The 27052-nt window shown below is 35.4% G+C and overlaps 4 protein-coding genes across 9 annotated transcripts; 2 read left to right on the forward strand and 2 right to left on the reverse strand.

Annotated features, from left to right (window-relative positions):
- Positions 1-1247: 1247 nt before the first annotated feature.
- On the forward strand, positions 1248-3364 carry LOC121237717. Its single transcript, XM_041134574.1, has one exon. It carries the CDS (start codon positions 1639-1641, stop codon positions 3010-3012), a length of 1374 nt encoding a protein of 457 aa, XP_040990508.1. The 5' UTR covers positions 1248-1638; the 3' UTR covers positions 3013-3364.
- Positions 3365-6543: 3179 nt separating this feature from the next.
- Positions 6544-12185, forward strand: LOC121237715 (probable inactive leucine-rich repeat receptor-like protein kinase At3g03770). Of its 4 annotated transcripts, none has more exons than XM_041134570.1 (8): positions 6544-6560; positions 8521-9942; positions 10065-10198; positions 10402-10645; positions 10798-11009; positions 11108-11133; positions 11246-11357; positions 11786-12185. In XM_041134570.1, exons 2-8 carry the CDS (start codon positions 8580-8582, stop codon positions 12017-12019), a joined length of 2325 nt encoding a protein of 774 aa, XP_040990504.1. In that variant the 5' UTR covers positions 6544-6560; positions 8521-8579; the 3' UTR covers positions 12020-12185. The 4 variants fall into 4 exon arrangements, with proteins under 4 accessions (XP_040990504.1, XP_040990502.1, XP_040990506.1 ...); XM_041134568.1 differs by lacking the exon at positions 6544-6560 and adding an exon at positions 8233-8346; XM_041134572.1 differs by lacking the exons at positions 6544-6560; positions 11246-11357 and having other exon boundaries at positions 8289-9942; positions 11786-11910.
- Positions 12178-14962, reverse strand: LOC121237718 (probable adenylate kinase 7, mitochondrial). Of its 3 annotated transcripts, none has more exons than XM_041134575.1 (5): positions 14507-14962; positions 14215-14355; positions 13813-13897; positions 13664-13704; positions 12178-12726 (listed from the first exon to the last, which is right to left on the reverse strand). In XM_041134575.1, exons 1-5 carry the CDS (start codon positions 14894-14896, stop codon positions 12559-12561), a joined length of 825 nt encoding a protein of 274 aa, XP_040990509.1. In that variant the 5' UTR covers positions 14897-14962; the 3' UTR covers positions 12178-12558. The 3 variants fall into 3 exon arrangements, 2 of the variants coding, with proteins under 2 accessions (XP_040990509.1, XP_040990510.1); XM_041134576.1 differs by having other exon boundaries at positions 12178-12751; positions 14507-14956; XR_005934958.1 differs by having other exon boundaries at positions 12704-12726; positions 13813-14090; positions 14507-14956.
- Positions 14963-15335: 373 nt separating this feature from the next.
- On the reverse strand, positions 15336-19739 carry LOC121237716 (argininosuccinate synthase, chloroplastic-like). The gene is made up of 10 exons (XM_041134573.1): positions 19433-19739; positions 18984-19042; positions 18820-18892; positions 18055-18196; positions 17540-17588; positions 17199-17381; positions 16850-16924; positions 16586-16771; positions 16237-16325; positions 15336-16137 (listed from the first exon to the last, which is right to left on the reverse strand). Exons 1-10 carry the CDS (start codon positions 19500-19502, stop codon positions 15585-15587), a joined length of 1479 nt encoding a protein of 492 aa, XP_040990507.1. The 5' UTR covers positions 19503-19739; the 3' UTR covers positions 15336-15584.
- Positions 19740-27052: the final 7313 nt, after the last annotated feature.

Here is a 27052-nt window from a genome sequence, read left to right on the forward strand (position 1 = left end):
ATAATATCTTGTTTACACTTATAACTCTTTTAAATTAATTCAAAAGTAAAAAAAAAAAAATGAAAACTCTATATCTATCTCTTTTTCTTTTTTTGAAGAAAAAAACAAAATTGTAAATACTAATAGTTCAATACTCATCGGAGCTACTAGCTACGAGTTTTGCTAAATATAAGTTGGTGTCTCGAGCGCATTAGGACTGAGCAAAAATTTAAAAATCTAACTTTGAATTTGACAAAATGGAGTCGGAGTCGGATTTTTTTTTTTAAGTTTTTTAGTCAGAGTTGGAGTCGTTGCAAGACCGACTCCGAGTCTTTGTTCTAACTCTGACTTTGCCCTTTGACTCCAATTCTAACCTTGCTATTGTACATATGTTATAAAAGTAATATTTATCTATTGATGATACATACTAGTATAGTTATATAGTTACATAACTAGAACTTGTATAGTTAAATTCAATAATATACTAGTATAAGCTAATTATTATAAATTAATATACTTATATTATAATATAAATAGATTAATAATAATTTAATATATGTAAACATCATAGCATTACTTCCAAACATAATCAAGTATATAAATAAGTTAGATACTAGTACTGAAATAAGCCTTTTATAATATGTTAATAATACATAATATTAATTTACTAAAATATAATAACATGTAATTAAATATTATAGTATAAGTTTAGTATATAAATAATTAATAAATCTAGTATATTATAGATGTAATTAGACGCTAGAAATAAATTAAGCACCAGCAACTGATATAGAATACAAAGTAGTAGCTGAATTTTAAACTTGTGACTTTTTTACTTTTTTGCTGGGCTCCTATTATATTTATTGTTAATACATTTTTATAATTAAATATTTACTGTAAATACTGATGTGAAATGACCATTAATAAGGATATCATGTTGATCTTAGTTAAAGAGTTTTAGTTATATTTTTAGTAAATTTGGAATTTAAAAGTTGATAAAAATTTATTTAAAACTGAGTTAAATATGAAATTAAAAAAATTATCTGACTCCATTTTGACAAGCTGGAGTTGGATTCAGAACGGAGTTTGCACAAGTCGTAGCCGGAATTCAAATTTAAACTCTGACGAAGTAGTTTTCGAAGTCGAATTTAGGATATTCCAAGTAGTGGGTTGGTGCTCACCCCTGGTGTAAATCTTCACATTCGAACTTATTACGGGATTTATTATAATTTTAAAAAATCAAAAAAATCTTCACATTAACAACGCATTGAGCATTAAAAGTAGGATTGAAAATATAATTTTTCGCTTGCTGGATTTAAGCATGACTCGTGAAAATAATCGAAGAAAAGCAATAGATATAAAGAGATTTTATAAAATCATTTGTCCGGGGACAGAACAGCGCAACCGATCGGTGTGCCTTTGGAGTTTGGGGTGTTCTCTGGGGGCCCTCTAGATGAAAACACAGGCTTAGCAAATTCATCTTTTAGATTCGTACCCTGTCGGACGGTGCGTTATTGCACTCACCCTGCTCTGAAACCACAGACAAAGAGAAAGTGAGGAGGAGGAGGCCGGAGCTCCAATCAGCTTAATAGCGGCACATTCCATCTCAAAACTCAATCCAGGTAACCATTGATTCAGCCTTTTCCGCAGTCAAATCAAATGTTTCGTCTAATCTGCATAAAGATGCCCCGACAATTAAGGCGCAGAGCTTCACCAATCTGCCATGGCCACTTGTTCTCAACTTCATCTCTCAAACCCATCTCAGAACTCCCTAATATCACGGATCCAAAATCTCTTACTGTTTCCTTCCTCCGAAACTCATGTGGGCTGTCCTTGGAGTTGGCTGCTTCAGCTTCCAAGAAGCTCAACATTGACAACATAGAGAATCCCAATTCCGTTCTGGACCTGTTGAGAACTCACGGTTTGACGCAGAACCACATCAGACACTTAATTAGTAGTCGTCCGTTATTGCTTTCGGCCGATTTAGGCAAAACCCTTAGGCCCAACATGGAGTTGTTTAAATCCTTAGGGTTTTCTGGCGCTAGCCTCGCCAAAATGCTCAGCAAAGACCCACGTGTGCTTGAGAGTGATGCATACACTGTGGTTGAGTTTTTTAGAGCACATGGTTTCAATGATGAGCAAATATCGACTTTGACCATGAAGCGTCCGACATTGTATCTGCTCGATACACAAAAGATCTTTAAGCCAAAGTTAGAGTTTTTAAAATCTTTGGGCTTTTCATACCTCGAAATTGCAAATCGTTTATCCGTAGAGCCCTATATTTTAGGAAGGAGTCTCGAAAACCAAATCATTCCTTGTGTTCAAAAGCTTAGGAGGATTCTGGGGACCGACGAGAATGTTTTAAAGGTGGTAAAGGCACGCTTCTCGTTGATTGAATTTAATGTGGAAACAGTGTTACAGGCGAACATATCAATATTGCTAAGCCATGGTGTTCCCAATTCATTAGTTGTTAAGATCTTTTTGATGCATCCAAGATCGCTTCTTCTGAGGACTTATCGGTTTAGTGAGATTGTTAATGAGGTTATGAAATTGGGTTTTGATCCCAATAATCTACTATTTGTTCTTGCCATCCGTTCAATGGCAATGATGAGTAAAGCACTGTGGGAGAAGAAGGTGGAAGCTTTTAGCAGTTTTGGTTTGTCAAAGGATGAAATTGATTCAGCATTCAAGCTGCAACCAATGTGTATGGTTACTTCAGTGAAGAAGATCATGAAAGTGATGGGGTTCTTTGTGAACAATCTGAAGATGAAGCCTTCAATAATCTCCAAGAGTCCGAATCTTCTACTGTTTAGCCTGGAGAAGCGGATAATTCCGAGGTGTTCAGTTCTGCAAATTTTGATGTCAAAGTGTTTGATTAAGGAAGATACCAGCATACTTCATACGTTTAGAATGACTGAGAAAACATTTGTCGAGAAGTTAGTGAAAAAGTATCAGAATGAGGTTCCTGATGTGATTAGAGCGCACCAAGGCAAGATAGAATTTCAAGGGTTCCCCATTGATTTAAGATTTTGACTACTTATGAGATCATTGAATACTTTGGGCCTTTCCAAAAGACCATGAGTTCAGATTGACTTCATATGTTGCCAATAGGAATAGAAACTATTGAATGTTGCCAAAAGACAGTAAATATAGTTTTCAAGTTCTAACATTTTCTAAGAGATGCAACCAAAAGAATTTAATGCCAGGGTTTTGCTGCAGCTGCATTTAGTTTAATCAATCTACATTGTGCACAACATGCAAGGAATAGAAGCTAAGTCAAACTTGAGTCGAACCTTTTATCTACACAGCAGACCTTATGTACCTCTCTTACAACGATCGTTGATGCTTATGCTCTGGGCAATTTTCAAACATAACCTTTTTGTTATGTGTATGAGCTCTTGCTTCATCCAAGGATATCGGTTAAGTGCCAACAAATTAATTCCAGACGGTATTAGTTGCCAATCTGTGTGTTGCTTCCTATATATGTCAGCAAAATCCTAAGAACCCAAGGTAAATTGTTTTAAATGGCTGAACAAGTGTGGTGATAACCTTTCAAACTCACTCCTGAGAACATCCTTGAACGAGAAAGAATCAGTGATGGGAAAAGCAGCGGTGGCACTTTTTTTAAGTTTTGTTCATCGTTCTCTTCTGCCATTTATGTTTACATCTCATTTTTCAAATCTTCTGCTTTGATCCTTTCGATTGAACTCTCAAGGTGGACACCATATTTAGTGCAATATATGTACTTGAATTCACTTCTTATTCTGCTTTTGTTTCCGTGGACATATGCACATGCGAGGATCTGTTGATTCTACAAGTTTTTCAATTTAATATATTCTGGAAAACCGGGAAGCCAAAGAGCCTCACCAAGCCTGAGAGGAGACAGCAGATTAGCAATTAACTTGAAACAACATTATGTCAGTCAAAGGACAGACTATATAGGAACGTTTCTCTGACCAATTGAAACCTCTAAATTCATATTTTTAGAATTTCTTGACAGGCATTAGAATACTATTGGGACTCATCTTCTGTACCCGGTCTTGTCCTGTTGTTAACTTCTTGTTTAACTTCACCTGGCCAAGCTGAAATGGCGATTAAACACGTGTCCTCCACATATATGCCAGATTTTAAAAGATTATAAATTTAAATTTTTAACCTTCTTTTACAGATTATCTCCCACCATGTCTCCTCAGTTCCTAGAGCAGGTTAAAAAATCATATCATGAGCTTCGTAGGGGTCCCCCCACCCCAGATTTTGTTTTTATAAATTTTGATGTAGCAGTAAGAACAAATGGCAGCACATTAGTGGCAATAGGATGGAACAATAAAGAGATAATGCTTTTTGTATCAGCGCACTCAACTAGCTGCAAGCCTGCAATCCACAATAAGGGGAGGCATTGGCTGCATGCATTGGAGTCAAAGAAGCCCAGACCAAACAGTTGGAGAAAATCAGGTTGGAAGGAGACTCTCAAAAAACAATAGCAGCTTTGAACGATCCCAAGAACAATCAAGATTGGATTGCAGAAGGAATCACCAAGGATACCAGAGTATTGCTGAATAAATTTTCCTCTTGGGAGGCGATTAAGATACACGATTGTAAGAATAACAAAAGCTGAGAAGGAGAAAATCAGAGAGAGAATGAATGGAAAAAAGAATTCAACTTTATTCCATCGCACTACTGCATTACATAGTGCTGCTGCTTTATACTAAGAGAGGTAAAACAAATCCTTACTAGCTAAACGAATATTCCATCAATTCTGTAGAGCTAGACAACAATTTTACACCTCAGCTGAGGGAAGGACCTTCTAGTAAATGAATTGAAAAACTATTACAAGCAGTTTGTTCATTGGATGATGATTGAGCCTTCATATCGGAACCATTCATGTTGCCAAGAGCATCATATTCTTCATCATCTGGAGATATAAGGGTGTTGATGCCTTGTTGTGTATGCTGCTCTAATATCGATCTCATGAATGCATAAATTTGTGCAGTGGGCAGCCTCCAATAACATTATTGGAGGCATACTCCTTCTTGTTGTTCCTCCGTGCCTTCTTGTTTTTCATAGTGATAAAGGTCCACATTTTATATAATTTCTAGATAAAATATTTGAATAATGCTGTATATAGTCGTTGAGTGTGCAAGCGTCATGCAATCGCTTTAAAAAAGAGTAAGATCTACTATTAAAAAATTAATTTTTTTTTCATATGGATCTCTTATTTATTCACTTTCTTCAAAGTGATTGCATAGCTCTTGCATACTCACGACTGCAAATATTATTTTTCTTTCGAGAGATACTATTCATCATCCCACATCACACACTTTACCTATTTTAATATTTTTTTTAATATTATTATTTTATTTTATTATTTTTAAACTAATTGAGTTGTTTTACTTATTATTCATACATCATATATTTATTATAAAAAAATACAAAAAATAAAATAAAATCTGTGATGTATGGGGACGAAAACTAGAATTATTCATTAATTTCAAGAAAAGTAGAACATCCGAAAAATATGCTCTTGGGTTCTGTCCACGTGGTAAAATTGTACTGTTGTAAACTTGATATAAGGTTACTGGTTACAAATGCTGGAGATGGGTCCTATACAGGAGATCTTATGTGACAATAAATTTCAACGGCAGGTCTTTTCTTCTTTGTTTTATATTGCGAGGATAAAGGAAGAGGATATCGTTGGGGGCAATAATACTGAATTGAATGAATGATTTGACGAAGAATTGCTATGATTTCATCTTTATACTAAAGAAAAGGGCACTTGGATTTGAGAGCCCATTTTGTCATGAACTATCACTTTCTTTCAACACCGTCCTTGTTCACACTTATCTCTTATTTATTACATCGTTTATGCCGTTTGCCTCAGGGAACCTAATCTTCCGTCTTGTGCCCAAAAGTCCGGGTTACATTAAATACATACCATGTTTTTAATTTCTTTCTGATATCATTCAAGCAAAATATTTTAGTATGGTGCATTTTGATATACCGTTTCGAGATTTATATATTATATATAAATATATATATATATATATATATATAAACTAACAACAGATAGGATATATATATATATATGTATGTATCATACATATATATATATATATATGGAAGAATCGAAGATTTATAAAATAAATATACATTGAAAAAATTACAAACTTAAGTTCAGAAACAAAAACAAAGAAAAAATAAAATAAAAGAATAGAGAAATTTTTAAAAACAATGATATTAAAAAAAATGAGGGGACATTTAAAATTACAAAAAAGTTAAAATTATATAAATATATTTATATTCTAGAATTAATTAAATACCATCTCAATTTAAAATTTACAAAAATGTTATTAAAGTACAAGAAAATTACAAAGACAATCCGAAACGGAATAGAGCCTAAAATAACCATTCTAGCCAGAATGGATCGAAACGGGCCGGAATTTAGAGTGAAACGGAATGAGGAGGTATAGTATACTAGATACTACACCGGAACAGAAAATTCTAACTGAATGGCTATAACAAAATGAAATTTAAAACTATGGTTACATATCAGGCAAGGTGGCGTCATTATGATGATACATAAGGTATGTCTATTATGGTACGAAATTGGAATAGACATGTCAAATAAATTTTACAGTATTTAATACTATCTGTATAGATTTTGTAGATACTATAGACCCTGCATGAGCATTTCATGCTATGTAGATCTTTCTCCTCAACGGATTATCCAATTTGACCAGACAATAGAGGAAATCAATTGATTTCGTTTATGCATGTATGTCGTGCTTTCCATATTTTCACTTTCAATCATTTGTCTTTTCCTAAAGCTGGATTTATTTTGTGAGATACGATATTTACAGTCGTGAAATATGTAAGTATTGTGCAATTCTTTTAAAAAAATTCAGTAAATACAGGTTCTACATATTTTTTTTTTTAATAGTAAATTTCATTCTTTTTCAAAATGAATGTGTGGCGTTTGTGCACTCCACGACTGTATCTAGTATTACTTTTTGAAGTTATAGAGATACAAGCCACACACTTTCTTTGAAAAAAATAGATAAATTTATAATTCACATGAAAAAATTATTTTTTAATAATAAATCTCACTTTTTTTTAAAGGGAGCACACAGAGCTTTATATATCCTAAAACTGTATTTAGTATTACTCTTATTCTGTTTATTGGCAACCATATCCAAACATTATGGATGAAATTGTCGTCGGTAGAATGCATTCACTATGTTCCTCATCACTTTGGGGGTTCATATACAACCCTGCCTGCCGGTTTACATAATCAGTATCTCAAACACTCACGCTTTTAAGTGTTTAATTTGGCATTAAATTAAAATGGCAATATAATTCTTGATGGTTAAAGCTTGAGGAATGAGGATGTTTAAAATTTGTGCTGGACCACTCGGGATGAAGCCTGGCATGTGCTCTGATGCTGGTATGCACCGCACATGTCCCTTTGAAACCGATCTATTACCACATGGAATCGCTGGAATGTCTTTTAGAGCCAAAATATAAAATAATAAGTTGAGTTTAGTCTCGTTTGGTTATACAAATAAGATGAGATGAAAAATTGGAAAATAATAATAAAATAATTTCAACAATATCTAACACTTGTATCTTCTTAAATGCCACTTGTGCAAAGACAGCTCAGCGCAGTGGATGGATATGGTGCCAGCCCGAGCCAGGCCAAATCCCTTTGCCATCTGAGCTAAAACTGCAAATCATAGAGGTTTCAACGAGTGTCTGCTGGCATGTCCGACTGCTTAAACATACAGAAGCCGGACTGTATGGGTTAAATGAGCCTCTCTGCCGATGTCATTTTATTATTGGACAGCCTGTCAAATTATGACAAGTCAGCATCCTCGAGTTCCAAGGACATGCATTGCTATTACCATTCTGTCCTTCAACTGGTTATCCTTCATTGATTGGATTATCTTACATATGTTAAAAAAAAACAAACAAACATTTAAGAATTTAATGGAATAAAATATATACTTGCAAAGAAGCAGTTTGTTTAAATTACATGCAAGTATGAAACCATAGAGCATTTGATGCCTCAAGATCCCAAATGAATTCTAATTGATTTGAAGAAAAAAGAAAGGAAAAAGAAAACGAGCTTAAAAAAAAAAAAAAAAATAGAATAAACAAAGCCAAGGACAGCATTAAATAATCTTCTGCTGGAACATGGAAGTCTACGACAGGAACAGGCAATGTAACAGATTTGACTCGAGTCTTTTCCCTGCTTCGTTACGCAATGCATCACCGTCACCGACATTTCCCTCGTAGAGATCTCTTTTCATTAGTCTCTGTTTTCACTCTGTTTTGACAACTGCCGTAAAACTTGCTCTTTGAGATTGGGAGGTAAAGTTGGCAGCTCCTACATGTGTATTACTTTACCGGATGTTCTTTAAAATCAAAGAAAACCCAAGATTTTCCATATCAACTGCCACGCCACTACCCTGCTTGATCTTTCAAGGTCAGTCTACGTTTCAATGATAACACTTTTTCCTGCTTTTGTGTATTATTAAATGACAGGTTATAAAGGGTTCTCATTCCGTTGTTTGCTGACACCATGAATCATTGACAATAGAAGGATGGTTTCAATGGGGTGGTGTTGCTTGTTTTTGCTTTTCTGTTTTGTATGGAGTTTCTATGTTCCTGGTACTCATCAACTGCAATCCTCTCAAACCCAAGTCCTTCTTCAGCTTAGAAAGCACTTAGAGTACCCAAAGCAATTGGAGATTTGGAATGATCATACCAATGATTTTTGCTCTTTATCTTCAGTACAAGTTAACATCACATGCCAAGAAAATTTTGTGACTGAGCTCAGAATTATGGGTGATAAGGCTACAAAAGTTTGGGACTTCAATGGGTTTGCAATTCCCAATCAAACTTTGTCGGAGAGCTTCTCCATGGATTCTTTCGTGGCCACCCTGGCAAGGCTAACCAGCTTGAGAGTTCTTAGTCTGGTATCTTTGGGCATTTGGGGTCCACTGCCGGACAAAATTCATAGACTGTCTTCAGTTGAACACCTTGATTTGAGTTCAAATTTTCTTTTTGGTTCAATTCCTTATAAGATTTGTACAATGGTGAAGCTTCAAACTCTCAAACTGGACGGCAATTTCTTTAATACTTCCCTCCCCACTTGGTTTGATTCCTTATCTAATCTGACAGTTCTAAGCTTGAGGAACAACCGGCTTAAAGGTCCATTTCCATCTTCAATCTTGAGTATCCCCACTCTCACAGATCTTATCATCTCAAGCAATGACATGTCTGGGGAATTGCCACATCTCAGTAGCTTAAATAGATTACGTGTGCTGGATTTGAGTGCAAACAAATTACATTCTGTGCTACCTCAAATGCCCAAAGGAGTCGTCTTGGTCTTCCTCAACAACAACTCCTTCTCGGGTAAGATTCCTGAGCAATATGGCCGGTTAAGTCAGCTCCAACACATGGATATGTCATTCAATGTTCTTAGGGGGACACCTCTAGCTGCACTTTTCTCTTTGCCCAATATCACTTATTTGAATATTGCATCAAACATGCTTAGCGGGTCACTTCCAGGCCACCTAAGCTGTGGCAGCAAACTTGAGTTCGTTGATATATCAAACAATAGGTTGATGGGTGGATTGCCTTCTTGTTTAAGGGCCAACTCCGAAAAGAGAGTGGTTGAGTTTGAGGGGAATTGCTTATCCAATGATCTAAGGCATCAGCATGCAGCAGAATCATATTGTGAGGAAGTCGTCAACGTGAAGAAACAATCCAAAGGCAAAAATGCTGGAATTTTAGTGGGTGTAATTGTAGGAATCGTTTTATTTATGGTGTTTCTGGCTTTGGGATTTCTATTTTTGTGGAGATGCTATTGTCCTCGAGGGACATCGGAGCAGCATTTGTTGCAGAACGCAGTGCAAGATAGCTCGGCAGCTGGGTTCTCCTCTGAGCTTCCAGCAAATGCAAGTAGGTCATCCACTAACAAGAGGAAAATACTGCAAAAATATGGCGTGAATTTGAAAGCTAAATGATAGTTTTGTGTTTGAACAACTGGACATTAACGTTGACCTTATTTCTTTTTTGGTAAGGGTTTGTTTCTGAGGCTGCAAAGTTGGGCATGCAAGGTCTCCCAGCGTGTCGGTCTTTCAGTTTAGACGAGTTAAAAGAAGCGACAAACAACTTTGACAGCTCTGCCTTTATGGGAGAAGGCTCATGTGGAAAGGTACTGTTTAAAATTTGTAATTTGCTGTAAAGGTATGATGAAATCTATGGTAAAAATTACTACTGTCACTGCTAGACTGTCATCTTAATCAAGCTTATTTTGCTCATTATGAGCATCAATTATGATAGCAATCGAATCAGCCATCTAAGCTTTTATATCTATTGCATTATATCCTTCTCAACTCTCTCTCCTTTGTCTTGCAGCTTTACAGAGGAAGATTAGAGAATGGGAACCAAGTTGCTATTAGGTGTTTGCCTTGTTCAAAGAAATTTTCACTTCGAAATCTAAAACTCAGGTTGGATTTGCTTGCAAGGCTTCGCCACCCACATTTGGTAGGCCTTTTGGGGCACTGTGTTGATGTTGGTGGAAGAGATAATTGCAGTGTGAACAATGTCTTTCTCATATCAGAATATATTCCCGGTGGGAGTTTTCGAACTTATCTTGCAGGTAATTTGATACTAATATTAATCCTTTGAATGCCTTATTATAGGGATATAAGGACTAAAATGTCATTGGAATTGGCCTCTCCATATAAATATTTCATTAATGGTGTAGATTTTTGCTTTACCATTTAACTACAGCCAGCTTTATACTTGTAGAGAATAGCTGCAGAAAGGTTTTCAACTGGTCAGAGAGATTGTCAGTTCTAGTCAGTGTTGCCAAGGCTGTGCACTTCCTACATGTTGGAGTTATTCCTGGTTTCTTCAACAACAGATTGAAGACAAATAACATTCTGATCAATGAGCATTGGATGGCAAAGTTGAGTGACTATGGGATGTCCATTCTCTTGGAAGAAACTGACAAATTTGAGGTAGGGTTTCTTATTTTTATTGATTATTGATTGGTGGGCCTTGCAATAAATTCTTGATGTTTGTGGTTGGCTATTGATTTTGTGCTCTTGGTTTTTAGGCAAAAGGAGAAGGTCATAAATCATGGTAAGCTACCAGATAGAGCAGACAATTCCTTTTTAATTACTAATTAATCTTTAATGAGATGAATCCCTGCTTCAATGGTTATTAACCATTTTAGAGGTTTCCATGTCTTCAGGCAAATGAAAAAATTAGAGGATGATGTTTATGCTTTCGGATTCATCTTACTGGAGGCAGTTGTTGGATCTTCAGTATGTGCTAGAAGAGAGTCCTTTTTGCTAAATGAGATGGTATGAATTGAATTTCTGACTAACTGCTGAGTATATATCAATGTGTATGAGCGTGTGCGCAGTGTCAAAAATCCTGAAAACTAAACAAACTAGCTGATCCAGTGCATTTCTATGCCATAATAATGTTGGTATAACTATTCTCACTACTCTCTGGAGCATTGAATTGATGGCCTATGACTGTTCATCCGGGTTTCGGCCTGGAAACCCGAGTATACCCAGACCGGAACTCAAATTTCAAACCCTGACCGAGTTAGCCTGAGTCAAATTTGGGCCGGAACCCGGATGAATCCGGTTTCTCGGGTTCCGGATGAACAGTCCTAATTGATGCTAACCAGAATTTCTGCAAAGTTGGTACAATATTGGTGGATAGTTTTTTTTTTTCCCCTTGGTTTTTATACATTCTTGACACCAGATTCTTCATTTTGCAGGCATCTTTGAACAGCCAGGATGGCCAGAAACGTATAATTGACCCAATTGTGCAAGCCACTTGCTCGCAAGAATCCTTATCAATTGTGATTTCCATAGTGAGCCGATGCATTTCTCTGGAATCATGCAGCCGTCCCTCTATTGAGGATGTCCTTTGGAATTTACAGTATGCAGCTCAAATTCAGGCAACAACAGTTGATGGTGAACAAAGACATGACACTGCATCACATAAATGATTTATCCTCTTCTTCATATCATATTCTTCTTCCTTTTTTAGATGTGACTCAACTCTGTGCAAACTCGATCTATATATGATCAGATTTGTATTTCTGTAATTGTCATATCAGTGGTAGAGAATCAATTCAGTCCCAAATCAATGGTAGACTTTTCTTCCTTGGAAAACTTGTATTTGAATTATGGGAGATTGCAATAGATTATGGGGAGCTAAACAATGCTATAGACTCTTACATGGAAACGATAAAAAGAAAAAACAAGAGAGAGACCACAAACTTCCCCGTTTGATTTGACTAACTCCCATTGAAAGGCTAATGCACTACATTGGATGCATCTCTAAAATAATGATCTTTTACTTTATAACGCATTTCCATGCATTCTCCAAACCTAAGATTTTTCATATGATCTCAGAATCCTAAAATTGCTTTATATTGTATAATTTGTATTTAGCTCAAACCACAGAAAAAGGAGAAACAATAAAGTCAGCGATTGCATCACTCATATTTACAGCGAAGTGAAAATATGGATGTCTAGAACTAAACTAAAGCCTATCCAAACCTGTAGTGAGTTCATATGGAATATAGCCAGCATTGAAATGGGGTAGATGTAATGCAGCCAAAAGCCCTTGCCAACTCTCCCCAGGTGCACCGCCAACTTGAAACTCAAGAAGCTTTTTCTGTTTCCTGTAATAATCTTCCACTGGCTTGCTCTGGGGAGAAAAAAAATAATAGTTCCTATCAAAAGCATTCACCTCTCTGATTATGTTATAAATGCATGGAATATGAGCATCCTGTCTCAGAAAAAAACCCATTGACCCATCCTCGTAAAAAAAATAAAAGTTATTAAGAACATCTCAATGTAGTACAAGCTTTTCAGGGCTGTTTCCAGGAACAGTTGTTTCTCATGATAAACTGCCTTAAGGAATAGCTATAAGCCATTCTTGGAAGTAAGGGCTTGGGGCCATTAGAAAGAAGGCTGTGTCTTTAAAAGTGCATTGCTGTGCAGTTGCCCGGAAGGAACAAAAGGAGAAAGAAAGGAACAATCTACAGCCTGACAGCTAGCATCACACTAGCATAAAATAAATAAAATAACAGAGGTTAAAAAATTATGTGAAAAATACGAATTTTGATTTTTCTTACTCCCTAATGCACTAATTCCTTCACGTTTCATATTTAACTATGACTCAACTCAGTTCAATCTAATTTTAAGCTGATCTAACATCTAAGCACCCAACTCTCAAATCACTAAACTGATCTCAGCTCAAAATCTCTTTACACGTGAGATTCACAATCTTTTTTAACTCAACACTCTTAACACGAGGGACCCACAACCTTTTCCAACTTTCCATAAATAATCAAAACTCATCTTAACATCCAAACATATCTAAACTCATCTTAGGTGGGCCCCACAAAACTCACCCTACCATCTCAACTCATTACTATTTATAAAAAACTCAAATCATCTCAACTCAGCTTAACATCCAGACGGGGTCTAAATTGTGACTGGGCCAAAAACAGCAGGAACCATGACAAGTAATGAACATTTAAAAAATACCACGTCAAGCAGGATATTCATAATTAAGTTCAGATCATGAGCCATCTATCCAATATGCAAGGAAATGCAGAGCTACGAGAATTGAGGACTACCTGCTTTGCATAGACTTGGACTTTTTCCTTCCAGCTACCATCTGCAACAGCAATTAAAGCACTCCTATTGAGTGAGATGGAAGGACATACCAAAAACTTGTACCTTGGAAGTTGTTTATCCCACGGGACTCAAGGGGGGTAAAAAGTACCTCCTCCTCGGTGATTCACGAAGCAGTCCTCTGTGCACTTGAAATTCACAACCAGATCAATCTCAGCAAGTTGGTCAAGGATTTCCTGTTACAAAAAAGTCAAGTTCATATGACTGTACGTGTCAGTTGCAGTGTCATCGACGCAGTTGTTTCTTATAAGGTGCAAAAATCACAGTATGGAAGAAACGTCTCGATAAGTATCTATATACCGGGGAGAAGTATAAGTCAAGAATCAAATCCAAAATTATATCCCTTTTTACGTCAAGACATAACAGTTTCTGGAAACCAAATAAATTATTGCGTAATTCAAGAGACAGGAATTTAAGTAGTCTAACAAATTCGATTACACAAGAAATAAACAGTGCCTGAATTCATTCCAAAGAAGTTCAAGTTCAAACTCACAGCCTGAGTTGGTGAACGAGGAAATCCATCTAGTATAAATCCGCTTTCACCTCGGTAATATCCATCTTCCAACCTCTTCGACAGCAGCCCAAACATTATCTCCTCTGGAACAAGTTCCCCACGATTGATAGCATTTGCAATCTAATTTCATCATCATACTTTAAATTTCTCTGAAAACTTATAATCAATCCACTAGTTTGAATTAATCGAATAAGCATACAAGGAAATCGTAAAGAAACAACTCAAAAGAACAATTTCAAAAGTCACAAAGAGAAAGCAAAGATTCTGAGACCTGTTTGTAGAGAGAAGAATGAGGGCTGAGCTCTTGACGGACGAGGCTGGCCATGGAAATGTGAGGGACGCGTAGAAGCTTCGAGAGCCGATCAGCGTACACATGCTTCTTAGCGCTTGGGCTCCCTATGAACACCCACTGCACCCCTCTACTTAGGTCCGAACCCTCCGAGTCTGCCATCGGAGCATACGCCAGCCGATCACGGCGCCGCTGGCTCTCGCTCTCGGCTCGGTCACTTTGGAGGTAGTCGACCTGAGGCTGAGCTGCAGCAGCTGAGGTGGTGCCAGAGTAGAATCGGCTCCGAGCGACGAGCCACAACAAGGGATACATGCGCGGAGACGCCGTAACGGCGGCGACTGTGGCGCCGCTCAAGCGGCTTACTCCGATCATCGAGAGAGAGAGAGAACTGAGAGGCCAGGTTCGTTATGAGAAACTAACGGAATGGAAAGTAAAGAGCTTATAGAGACGGGGGGAGTAATGACATTTGACATTGAAAAGAATATGCTATTAGCGTTTCCACCGAATACCACATCAAGCCATACCAATTTATTTATGAGTTTATTCTCGTGATCTCTTTTTGAATTAAACATTCAATTCGACTAATAAAAGAAAATCAATTTGACTGCAAAATTAAAGGAAAACTAATATAAAAAATAAATTTATTTATTTATTTATTTTATTAGCACCCAAAATAAGGTAAAATCAGAAAGGCAGAAGGCCTTTGAGTCGATCACTTCTCATCACGTGTTATAGCATTGGCAGAAGTTTTCAATGGTGATGTAGATAGACGAGTAATCAATATACACATATTCATTCTCTCGACACAACATTTGGATTTTAATCTTGTGACATATACATTACAAACAAAAATTTCTTCGAACATAAATCACAATGATCAAAAGATTACTTGCTCAGGTCTAAGAATCAAGACATGACATAGAATCAAGGCATTGGAATAACTAAAACATGTCACAAAATGAACATACAAATAGATCACAAATCCTAAGCAACTACTAGTGATTGAAAATCAACTAAAGTTGATTATTGATCAGAATGACAACAGAAGTGGACAGACATCTTAGATGCCCCGCTTAAGCATCGATCGAACCCTCGTTGGAAGACCGTACAGCCGTATAAACCCAGCAGCATCAGCCTGATCATAAAGCAGGCTGTCCTCAAAAGATGATATATCTTTCCGGTACAGACTATAAGGGCTCTTCCGGCCTGTTACCATGACCGAACCTTTATACAGCTTGAGTCTAACTGAGCCTGTTGTAGACTTGGTGATCTTCTCCATGAATGAATCCATTGACTTTCGGAGTGGGTCAAACCACCTGCCTGCATACACTAGCTCTGCATATTTGAGGGCCAGTGTATCTTTAACTTGCATGCTTTCTCGATCAATTGTCAAAGACTCCAACTCTCGTACAGCGGCGAAGAGGATTGTCCCACCAGGAGTTTCATAGACTCCACGGCTTTTCATACCAACGAGTCGATTTTCAATCATGTCAACTCTTCCAATTCCATGCCTCCCACCAATCTCGTTGAGTTCAGTGAGTAAAGATGCAGGTGAAAGCCTCTTCCTATTGACTGAAACAGGAAGACCTGCCTCTATTCCAATTTCAACATATCTGCAGGAAATGAGGGCATGGGAAAGAAAACTTAGAAACAGCATCATACACAACAACGGATGACACGGGTTAAACTTGAGATAAAACAGGGAAACTTACTCAGGTACATTAGGTGCATCTTCTGGGTCCACAGTCAACATGTACATATCCTTCCTGGGTTCGTTTGTTGGGTCTTCCAGAATGTCACCCTTTAATGGCATAAAATATACATGTGAGAGAGAGAGAGAGAGAGAGAGAGAGAGAGAGAGAGAGTTAAAGGTGGTGAAGAGAGCAAAAATGAGATAATCCCTTGCAAAATCTTCTGAACAACAAACACAAACCAAAGAGATACAATGATTCAAAAATCAGGAGTCTTTTGACAAGACTGAAGAGGAATGACTGTAGACAAGCCTTGGTGGGCAGTTCTATAATACCATAGGAAATAGGAAAAAGAAGAGATGAATGTTACCTCATGGCTAAGGTGCCATAAGTTCCTGTCCCTGCTGTATATGGATTTCTTTGTTACCGACACAGGAACATTATGCTTCTTAGCATACTCAATGGCATCTTCTCTCCCTTTAATATCCCATTCCCTCCAAGGAGCCACGACATTTAACTTGGGATTCAGAGCAAAGAACGTGAGCTCAAAGCGAACCTGATTACACAGAATTACTTGTGTAAGAGGTAAATACATGACAGGTCATAGAATTTAGATCTCAATCACAAGGCATGCCTGATCGTTTCCTTTTCCTGTGCATCCATGAGAGACTGCATCAGCTCCAACTTCATTGGCAACATCTACCATGGCCTGTGTAATATCAGTCAAAAAAATATACCATTTAAAAAACAAAGCTGATAACAGAAAATTTAGAAGGAAAAAGGCTTCTTCAAAAAAACCTTTCAATTCATTTAAATCACACGTACCGATAGAGGATATAAATCTGATCAGATACAATGGATTGAAATAAGAGCAGACATTTGGAAAAGCAAGTAGACTTCTAAAAGAGCTCCAAACAGTATTATTAATGGTTCTTGAAAATCCACAGGTTTACGTTTAAAAACTATCAATGCAATGGAGTCACCTTTGCAATAACAGGGCGGGCCATCGAGGTTCCTAGCAAATATTTCCTCTCATACACTGCACCAGCTCTCAAACAAGGAAATATGTAGTCTCGTACAAATTCCTCCTTTAAGTCCTTAACCACTAACTGTGAAGCCCCACTGGCCTTAGCCTTCTTTTCCAAGCCTTCCAATTCCTTCATACCCTATAAATTTAGCATATGGGATCAACCACAAGAATAAATAGGAAGGGACTCAGTCAACACAACTGGTCCGGTGCATGTGAATAGTATCATCTGAAACTGCCTTCTACAGGAACACAAAAATCAATTTTGTAGAAAGCAGATGTTGCTACTTATCATACCTGACCAACATCAGCAGTGAAGCAAACAACCTCACAACCATAGTTCTCCCTGAAAATGGGAAAAGTTAGCAAAGCTTTTTTCTATTTTTATTTTATATCAGAAAAATACAAGAAAAAAAAAAGGAAAGCAAATAATTCCGTTAGAAAACCAAGCACCATAAAACATCTAATGGAAGGAAAGCAGCATCCACTCCCCAATTTGTTTTCCTCTGAGAGTATTTAACAAAGTCTCAAAAAATGTCTCAGCACAGACCTAATATTTGATCGGGGATAATTATCTACTACAGTTGATTGTAATAAGATTCAGTACTAGATGCTTTGTTAGAAGTCATCTTAAGGGACTGCTCCTCTGTCATCGTAAAATAAAGATCCAAGAAATACTAGGCATCGATTACTAAAGAAAAGAGTACATGATGTTTAATTTCATAATCTGTGGTTCTTGAAGTTGATAAAGAACCGGGGGGAATGTTCCTAGCCAGAAAACAGGGATATGAAACTTAAAACAGGAGTCATACCTCAGCCATGGGACAATGACTGATGTGTCTAAGCCACCGCTGTAGGCTAAAACGACCTTGTTCAATTTACCACGAAACCCTCCATTCTTTATAGTTTCAAAAAATTCAATCTCTCTGTCACTCTGTAACACTGCTTGAGTAACTGCATCTCAAGGGCAAATGAAAACGTCACATACAGAGGCTACACAAAGTCAAAAGTTAAATATTGAAAAGTGCATGTAAAATAACTTGAAAGACATATATGTTGTAAAGACCAAGAACCCTTAATTTATATTGATCAAATTCCTGTATCAAATTTGTCATTCCTGTATATATTACCAGAAAATCTACTTCTAGCTCTCACACCAAAGTTCATACCATGTTCATTACTCATACAGTCAATTGAATGTTTTTAGGTTCTAAACACACGATTAAAGCATTATAAAGTCACAAGTGCTAGAGTACCATCAATACAAAAATAATAACATGAAAACAACGACCAAAGATAATTCTTTTCGATGACATGGAACCTCATCAAAGCAAGAACCTTTGGACCAACCTCAGGAGAGTAAACCCAGGAGACACAACCCCACCCACCATAATCGGGTATTGGGTAATTCAGGGGAGCTCCTAATGCGGAATCGAACCCAGGATGTCTGAGTCTACAGAACATTCCAAGTCCGTCCTTTGACCACTAGGGATGCACCCTGACAAAACAAGATAATAGCAGGAACATATAACCAAACAACCTCATAATAGCAGAAACATGTAACCAAACAAACTCACCTTGATTGTTATAAGAATTGGTACTAATAGTTGCAACAGAATGGCCATGGATCTCACGTGGTCTGGCTGCCAACTGTCAACAAAACTCAAAGTAATCTCAGTACTTATGTAAATAAAGGGAGAAATACCATATATTAACTTTTAAGAGACATTAATATAACTACCTCTGGGAATGACAACTTCTTCCTTGGGCAGAATACTTTGTCATGATGCAGTAATGACTCTGTAATTAGAATCAGTTAAAACATTATCTAACAAATCCAATTGCAAGTTAAAGAACCAAACAAAGCAAATGCAATTCAACTTTTAAATTTGTATTAATTTCGTAGCATAGCCCGGAGAAAATTGACTCAATGATCATAATTCAATTAAATTTCTGCTGTCTTGACGGCAGGAAATTTTCTATTGGGTGTAACAAAAAGCTATAAATTTTCAACAGAAAGATCCAGAATACTAAATATTAATATTAACCAAATGAAACCAAGATTAGTAATTGTCTCGTGTGTTAACATGCCGAGGGAGAGTGTGATTACAACATTCAAAACAAATTCCATAGATCGGAAATACACACACACAGAGACACATATACATAGATAGGAAAAAGAAAAAGCACCTCTCTGGGGTGAGTGAAAAGCGAGACTTGCGGGTGTGCATGCAGGAGAAATTGCCTTCAACCGATCCATTAATACAAAGACAAGAGCTTCTCAATCTCTCTAGATCTGTCTCCCTCTCTCTCTAAAACTCTTTCTCTCTCTCTCTCTTTGTGTGCGCGTCTCTGTGTCCGTCTCCGAAACTCCTTCGGAGCTCTTAAATACAAAGACGATCGCACACTGTTTGCTAGGGTTAAAACCGATTCCTTTCAAGTGCGGAAGCAGCAAGGCAAGAGCAAAGGAGTAATAAGCCGCCACGCAAATTGACAGATGTGCAGCCCAGGAAAACATGTTGACAAAGTCCCAGGCGGGCGTTGAATTAAAAGTCTGATTCCAAAAGATCTCCTCAGATTCTCTATGGATTCTCAACAGTACGTATTGTCGACTGCAATGTGGTCAAGAGCGGTGCTGCCGCTCCGCTAAATTTTTATTTTATTTTATTTTTAATTTTTAGCAATACATTAACAGTTCTTCTATATATATATCGACGTAAAATCATCCATGCTACATCAGATTTAAAATAAATAATTCTTTATCTCTTATCAGTTCAATCTTTCTCTCTCACCAGCTCCAGTAGCTCGTTCTCTTCCTCTTTTCAGTTCTCTCTCATCTCTCTCATCAGTTCGATCTCTCTCATCAAGTGTCTCCACATCAAGACTATTTGCATCAGACATTTACAACAAATATTTTTTATATATTAATAATTAATTTCTTAATTATTAAATAAAAAAATTAAAAACAAATTAAAACAGTCACTTACTAGTATTTTTCATGTGGTCAAACTTAACTTGATTTATGTCACATTGCTGTCCAGTCTTTCGTCTGCTGTACAACATTCACGCCGAGTGAAGTGTGATGGTCGGCATTTAGAATTGATTCTACTTCATTCCTACGCCCCCACCACCCACCACCATAGGTCGATGAATAGAATTAAAATATATTGCTAAAAAATAAAAATAATAAATAAAATAAAAAATTACGTGTGATATGTAATGTATATGTAATATTATGTATAACAAAACTCTTAATAATTTTATTTGAGAAAAATTTTATTATTATCTTCACACATCACATACCATATTTTTATTTTTTATTTTTTTTCTCTTATCAAATATGTGATATATGTATAATGAATAGAATAATTCAATTAATTTAGAAAAAATAAAATTAAAAAAAAATAAGTAGAATGTGATATGTCGGGATGATAAGAAGTAAAATTTTTATTTGAATACACATTTTGCATAGATAACACAAAATTATATTAAAATTAAATTATAAAGTGATATAATTTTATATTAATTATTTATAATATATTCTTATCCCAGATGATTCCAATGGGGCTCCTACGATATTGGGAGTAGTTGAATAACACTGGTGCTATCAACATTATTTATACCGGTCTTTATCGTAATTGAATTAATAGTCTCTTCTTCTCCATCAACAAGATTAATTGATCAAACCTGAGAATATAGGTTGTTAAAGAATTTATATATATAATTGTTCTACTGTTTATTATTTGTTGATTTTAAGATTTGGACATCTTCATGAAAGTCTACCTATATATGTAATCATTTGGCTGACAATGTTATTATGTTCTAATTGTATTACTAGAAAATTGTTTATTTGTGATAAATTATTTCCTACGAAAATGATTATTTTTTATTAAAATGAGTTTATTTTCATCACAAATAGTCATTCTCGTCGCAAATAATCCGTTATAAATATTCATTTTTCTTCTAATCTACTTTGCCCTACCTCCCCACTTTGCATAATTAATATATTTTTTTCTTTTTATTTAATATTAAAAATACACACTTTCAAAACAATTTTTCTAGGTATAAGTGGATTGGCGCACCAACCTGCATACCAATTAAGATTTTAAAGTTGTTATCAGTTGTATTAAACAAAAAATGAAAAAAAAAAAAAAAAGCAAAACACGATAGAATCCCAAAGAACTAAAACGAAGCGGACGGTAAAAACATCAGGAAAACATGATCTTGCACATAAAAAAGAACACGATAGTGACGGTCTTCTTCCATATACTCGTTGTAAGATAAAAATTCTTCTAGGTACAAGCAGGTTGACGCCCTCCATACACATTCGTCCATTCCCTACTAGATTTCAATCTCTTACTCTCCAAAAAGTTATTGGTGGCTAATATGATTTTCTCGGCATTGTAATCTTTGTAACCACAGCTCACTTCATTAAGCTTCAAAAGCATGCCAATGGCATCTTTTTCTTTGTAGAATTCGATCCTCCTAATAAACACATCTCTTTGTTTTCGCAACTCCTCAATATCTCTCACCATCTCTGCCCTTGTCAGCATTGCCTTTACGAGCTGGACCCCGGCTTGTGATTTTGTCATTGTTGAAATCTAGAGCTTTTCGGTCAGCTTTTTTTAGAGTTCTAACAATGAACTTAGCTTGCTCTTGCTTTCTTCAATGTCGACGATTACTTCGTTCATTTGTTCCTTTTTTGCGTTTAATTCCTTTTTCAACTCCGATCGATTTTTTACCTTTTCTTTTATAAAAGTTTCAAGTTCTTCAGCCTACATAAAAAAATGAAAAATTTAGTAGTCATGGTTTTCTGAGGAATGAAACAGAAAAGCACTGATCATAAAACGAAAAACTAAAGAGGTTGCATTAATTAGATACATATTGAATGAATAAAGAAAGGACCCATCCAACTTTTGCATGGAAGGCACGCAGAGAAGATTACCAAATGATAGAGAGGACACGAGGGGAAGAGGTGCAATAAAGAGATTTGTTTAACTTCATATCCCTCTCAAAATTGTGCTTGTCTGAGTTAAAATCAAAACGATTCGTTTTATTAAATCAGTCTATATCAACTTTTTGGTGAATTCTGGTGCATAGATTCGTCTGACTGACTGAGTTAAGAGTTTTCCCTTTCAAAATGACGAAGGACAAGCTGGCATTTTATTTATTTTGCTGATATTTATAGCACTTACTGCATGTAAGCAAAATGCAGTTCAGATTTTAAATCAATTTTCCATTTTTGTCAAAAACATTATTATAACTGGAGCAGTTTCGGAAACATGATTAATATTAGGCAGTGCTAGGTTTGATGCTTATGAATGCATGTGAGGCTGCTCGGATCCTGCTGTCACGTACATTTCGTACGGATGTCAAGTTGCATCGAGGAAAAGGAGATTGGAGGCCGCTACTTTCGGCCAACAAAATTATTAAAAGGTAGTTGAGATTCTTAGAATCATTAATTCCATGTCTACCCTAACTCTTCAATTACTTTTGGTTTCATTTGGATGCTAGCTAGCTAATTTAAGATGATGTCAGTCGATATAATAATGTTTGTCAATTATCCTGAAATGTATATAAATGTTTGAAATAAATTGAAATATGTGTTTAACCATATAGAATAAATTAAAATAGAATAGAATAAATTAAAATAGATTTAATTTTTTATAAAAAATTAAAAAATTAATAAATCACGTCAATAATTAGTTTGAGATGAATTGAAGTGATTTTAACGTCTTTATTCTCTTTGATTGAGAACCTCTCACTCTCATTGGACTACACCCTTCTCCACCATTTTTCGCCCTAAGGTTTCTCTCTTCCTCTATCCCAGCAAGGTTTTTCTTTCAACCTCATTAATTTTCCTCTCTTTTTCTCTTCTTTTTTATTATTTCCATTTGATCATTACAAAGATATATAATTACAGTTGATCGATATTAGTAATACCATATCAGCATAGTGTAAATGAAGGAAACAGAATAAAAGTATGGTATATAACATAATTCTTTCGTCAATATAACTTCAACATCTCAAACCACATTTCACAAACTCAAGTTCTCTCCTCACAACACATGAACCCATTCAAACTAGATTAATGTAGTCTCACCCAAAAAAAGATACCAAACGTGTATTTTGTTTTTCTTTATTAAGTATTTTTTTTTTAAATTATTAAAAAAAACAAACCCAAATGTTTGATGTAAGAAAAAACTAATAGATGCAATGCATCGGTGGCCGAGCAATTTGTCCGTCTCCCCCACTCTACTTATCTTTTTGCTAGTTTATTTATCAACACGTGAATGTCACACGCCGTCCCCATTGAAGCGTGACAACCACACGTCTCCTTGTTCTGCTATTTTCAAGTGCCATTTGACCAGTTTATACAGTTTTTTTTATCTTCCTTTTGCTGTTTTTTGACATGCTCATTGGAGTTTGTTTCTCACTTTTTATTTTGTTTCTTTTAGACATTTTGAAGCTCGATGCATTGTTGGCCTAATCATTCCACCGCTAATCTATCTACCCCCACCAAGTTCACGGGCCACCTTCCAATGCATCCAACCACAAGTAGGCTGTGTTTTGAAAGTATTTTATTTTATTTTATTATTATAATTTTTATATAAAATATAATCAATAATTTAATTTTTTTAAATTTTAATTTAACTTTTTAAATTCTAAAACGATAATAATTTTAAAAAATAATATTCTAATAATATTTTATTCAATTTTTATTTAAAACTATTTTATCTCTTCTCATCTCTGAATTCAAACCAGCCCTTATAATTTATTTCATTTTTTAACACTATATTAATATTTTAAATAATTCTTCTCACCAGCCACACCCCACACCTTATGTAAAAAAGAAACTATTAAGTATAGAAGTGAATAGTGGCTGATGTATACCAAAACCCTAATGTTTATATTTTAAGAATATTTTTTGTTCACTAACTTCCATCTCTTGTCTCGAATAATTTAAAGAGAAAATCCAGTCCTTAAAATTTGTTTGCAATCAACGAGATCATTTCAATCTTAAATTTAGAGAGCATATCCCAAACCTTTACCATTTCAGCCAATCCCTAAGAGTTATCTAACTTTTATTGATTCGATTATAATGAGGTGTGAAATGGTATATCCTCTAGAATGATGCCATCTGATAAACTAATGCTAGTTAGAATGGACAAAAACATGTGTCTTCCATCTTGTAGATTCGATCGGCATTGCATTTCCAAGTGTTTTGGAGAGATTTATGTATGATTTTTTTCATATTGTTTATTGCATATTCAATTCATATTTAAGGTACTGCATGGTTGTCGTTTGCTTTTATTGCTTTCGAGAAACGTGTTTTAATTTCTGAGGTCGTTGTTGTATTGACAAAACATCTGAATTTTTCCACATGATATGGACCCAAATGTTGGCAGATTTTTAATTCATGTATGTGGACTTGAAGAAATTAGATCAGGTCGGTCGCATGCCCATGTGCAATGCATGGCCACCATTTCCTAGAAATTAGAGACAATGGAAGATGGCGATCATGATATATATAAGAGATCAGGGGGTGGGGTTGAGTGACGTGGCGCGCAAAATCCTGACCGCTTATTTTAAAAAGAATGGCCAGGATTAATGAAATTAAAATCCTAGAGTATTGGAGAGATCCGGATTCGTTAGATATGATCAAGGTCGATATATATATATCGAAAATAAAAGCTTGTCACATGCTCAAGAGACACTTATGATTTTTATACGAATTTTGCTACTCATCGTTCCTAAACATCACATATCATACTTATTTTTTATTTTTATTTATTTTTATTATTTTTAAACTAATTAAATTCTTCTACTTATCATCTATACCAATATTTTGAATACCGTACCATATGCTGTACCAGTCAAGGCACTGGAAAGAAATATTTTAGTACCAGTATATTTTCGTGTAGAATAGTTGATATATGAATAAATTATATATAAAAATATATATAATTATATTCCAAAATAATAGTTTATATATGAATAAATTATATATAAATGCATATATATAAATTATAAATAGTCTAGTTTGAATTAGGGGTCAAAAAATGAACTTGTAGTTTAAAAAAATGAAAAAAATGAAAAACTGAAATATTGACCGGTACGGGCCAAAATACAAGCCGGTACAGGCTGAAATATAGACCGATACCGGCCGGTATTTGAGCCGGTATGAAATATACATAATACTTGTATCGGACCAGTGGCCGGTACGGTCGAAATTGGCAGTATCGACCGGTATTTAAAATAGTGATTTATACACAACATATTTGGTAAGAAAAAAATGAAGTGTGTAATGTGTAGAGATGATAAATATAATTTATATTTTTATAGATGTTTGGAGGAATTTTCTTGCAAATCAATTTTTAAATATTAGTGCTTTAACATTTTTTTTTAACAAAGAGTGATTAACTTGAGTTTCTTCTACAAATTAATTAACGAGATCGGCTAGTACTCCAAATGGGCTCAGAATGCTAATAACAGAATCGCCCTCTACGTGAAATATGACGAGGGTTCTGCTTCGGCCTAACACAATTTATTTACAATTTTTTTCCCTCTTTACAACAAAGTGAGAGACAAATGGAATCTATTTTTATTAGATCTAAATTATATTTAATAGGTCATATTGAATAAGTTCACGAATGATAAATTATTGAGATTGATTAAAAGTTTTAATTAGGTACAATAAATAGGTTAAATCACATTTATTATTATTGAACGAGTTAGACTCCTTTTAGAATTTATAGATTTGGTCATTAAAAATTTACTTCAATTTAAAATTATCACTGATTGAAGTCTTCTTCGCAATCTTAGTCACTGCCAATCCTATATTAAATGAATTACTTGATCATATTTTTAAATTCAAACTCTCTTCTTGAATGATCGTTACTGAATCCAACTCGAACTCAAACTTGTCGGCATCCTATTTCAAAAGGATACAAATAAGTCATCTTTACGTTAAAACTCTTTAATCGAGTTCAACTCAAACTGATAATCACCTTCTCCCAAATCTCTCTATAAATATCTCTTTTCTACATGTTATTTAGAAGAAAAAAAAAAAAAAACCATAAACGTCCCTGTCCAACACTGTGATCAATTTTATGTCAAAAATTTTAGAAAACAACACTACAAGGTAAGTACTTGATCATAAATTAGGGTTAGTATACGTTAGTTAGTTATATATATTATTATTATTAAAGACAATTATTTGGAAGCCAATATATACGTATTGCGCATGTCATGATATTTACAAACACGACATTCATCATATTTCATTTTGAATATTATATTTATGTATGTATTATGCATTTCATGCATCACACGTTGCATAAGACATATAAGTTTTCATAAGATCAAGTGTAAGATAAGCTCAGAACAGTTAATCAGATGGTCATTCAGATGTATGGTACCAATGTGAATTTATGGGTGGACATGCATGCAAGCCACCGACCTAAGCGTGGTCCACCATAGTATGCTGGAATACTATTAGCAGCTCTCTTTGTGGCTGCGGGATGTGGGACTGGTGCACAACCTTGCACACATGGTTAAGTGTGTGAGTTAGGGGTGGCAATATGTAATACGATCCGTAACCCAACACGAACACGATACGAAATTAGTGGGTTTGGATTTGATGTTAATAAGTTCGTGTCAAAACGAGTTGACCCGTTAAGACACGATTCATTAACGGGTCAACCCGTTTAACCAGTTAGTGACTCATTAAATTCTTTACTTAAAATTACAATTATATCATTTTTAACCTAAAAACAAAAATACCTTAATCATATTTTACATTTCCTA

This window comes from Juglans microcarpa x Juglans regia, chromosome 6S, assembly GCF_004785595.1.
Source record: "Juglans microcarpa x Juglans regia isolate MS1-56 chromosome 6S, Jm3101_v1.0, whole genome shotgun sequence".
Taxonomy (NCBI): domain Eukaryota; kingdom Viridiplantae; phylum Streptophyta; class Magnoliopsida; order Fagales; family Juglandaceae; genus Juglans; species Juglans microcarpa x Juglans regia.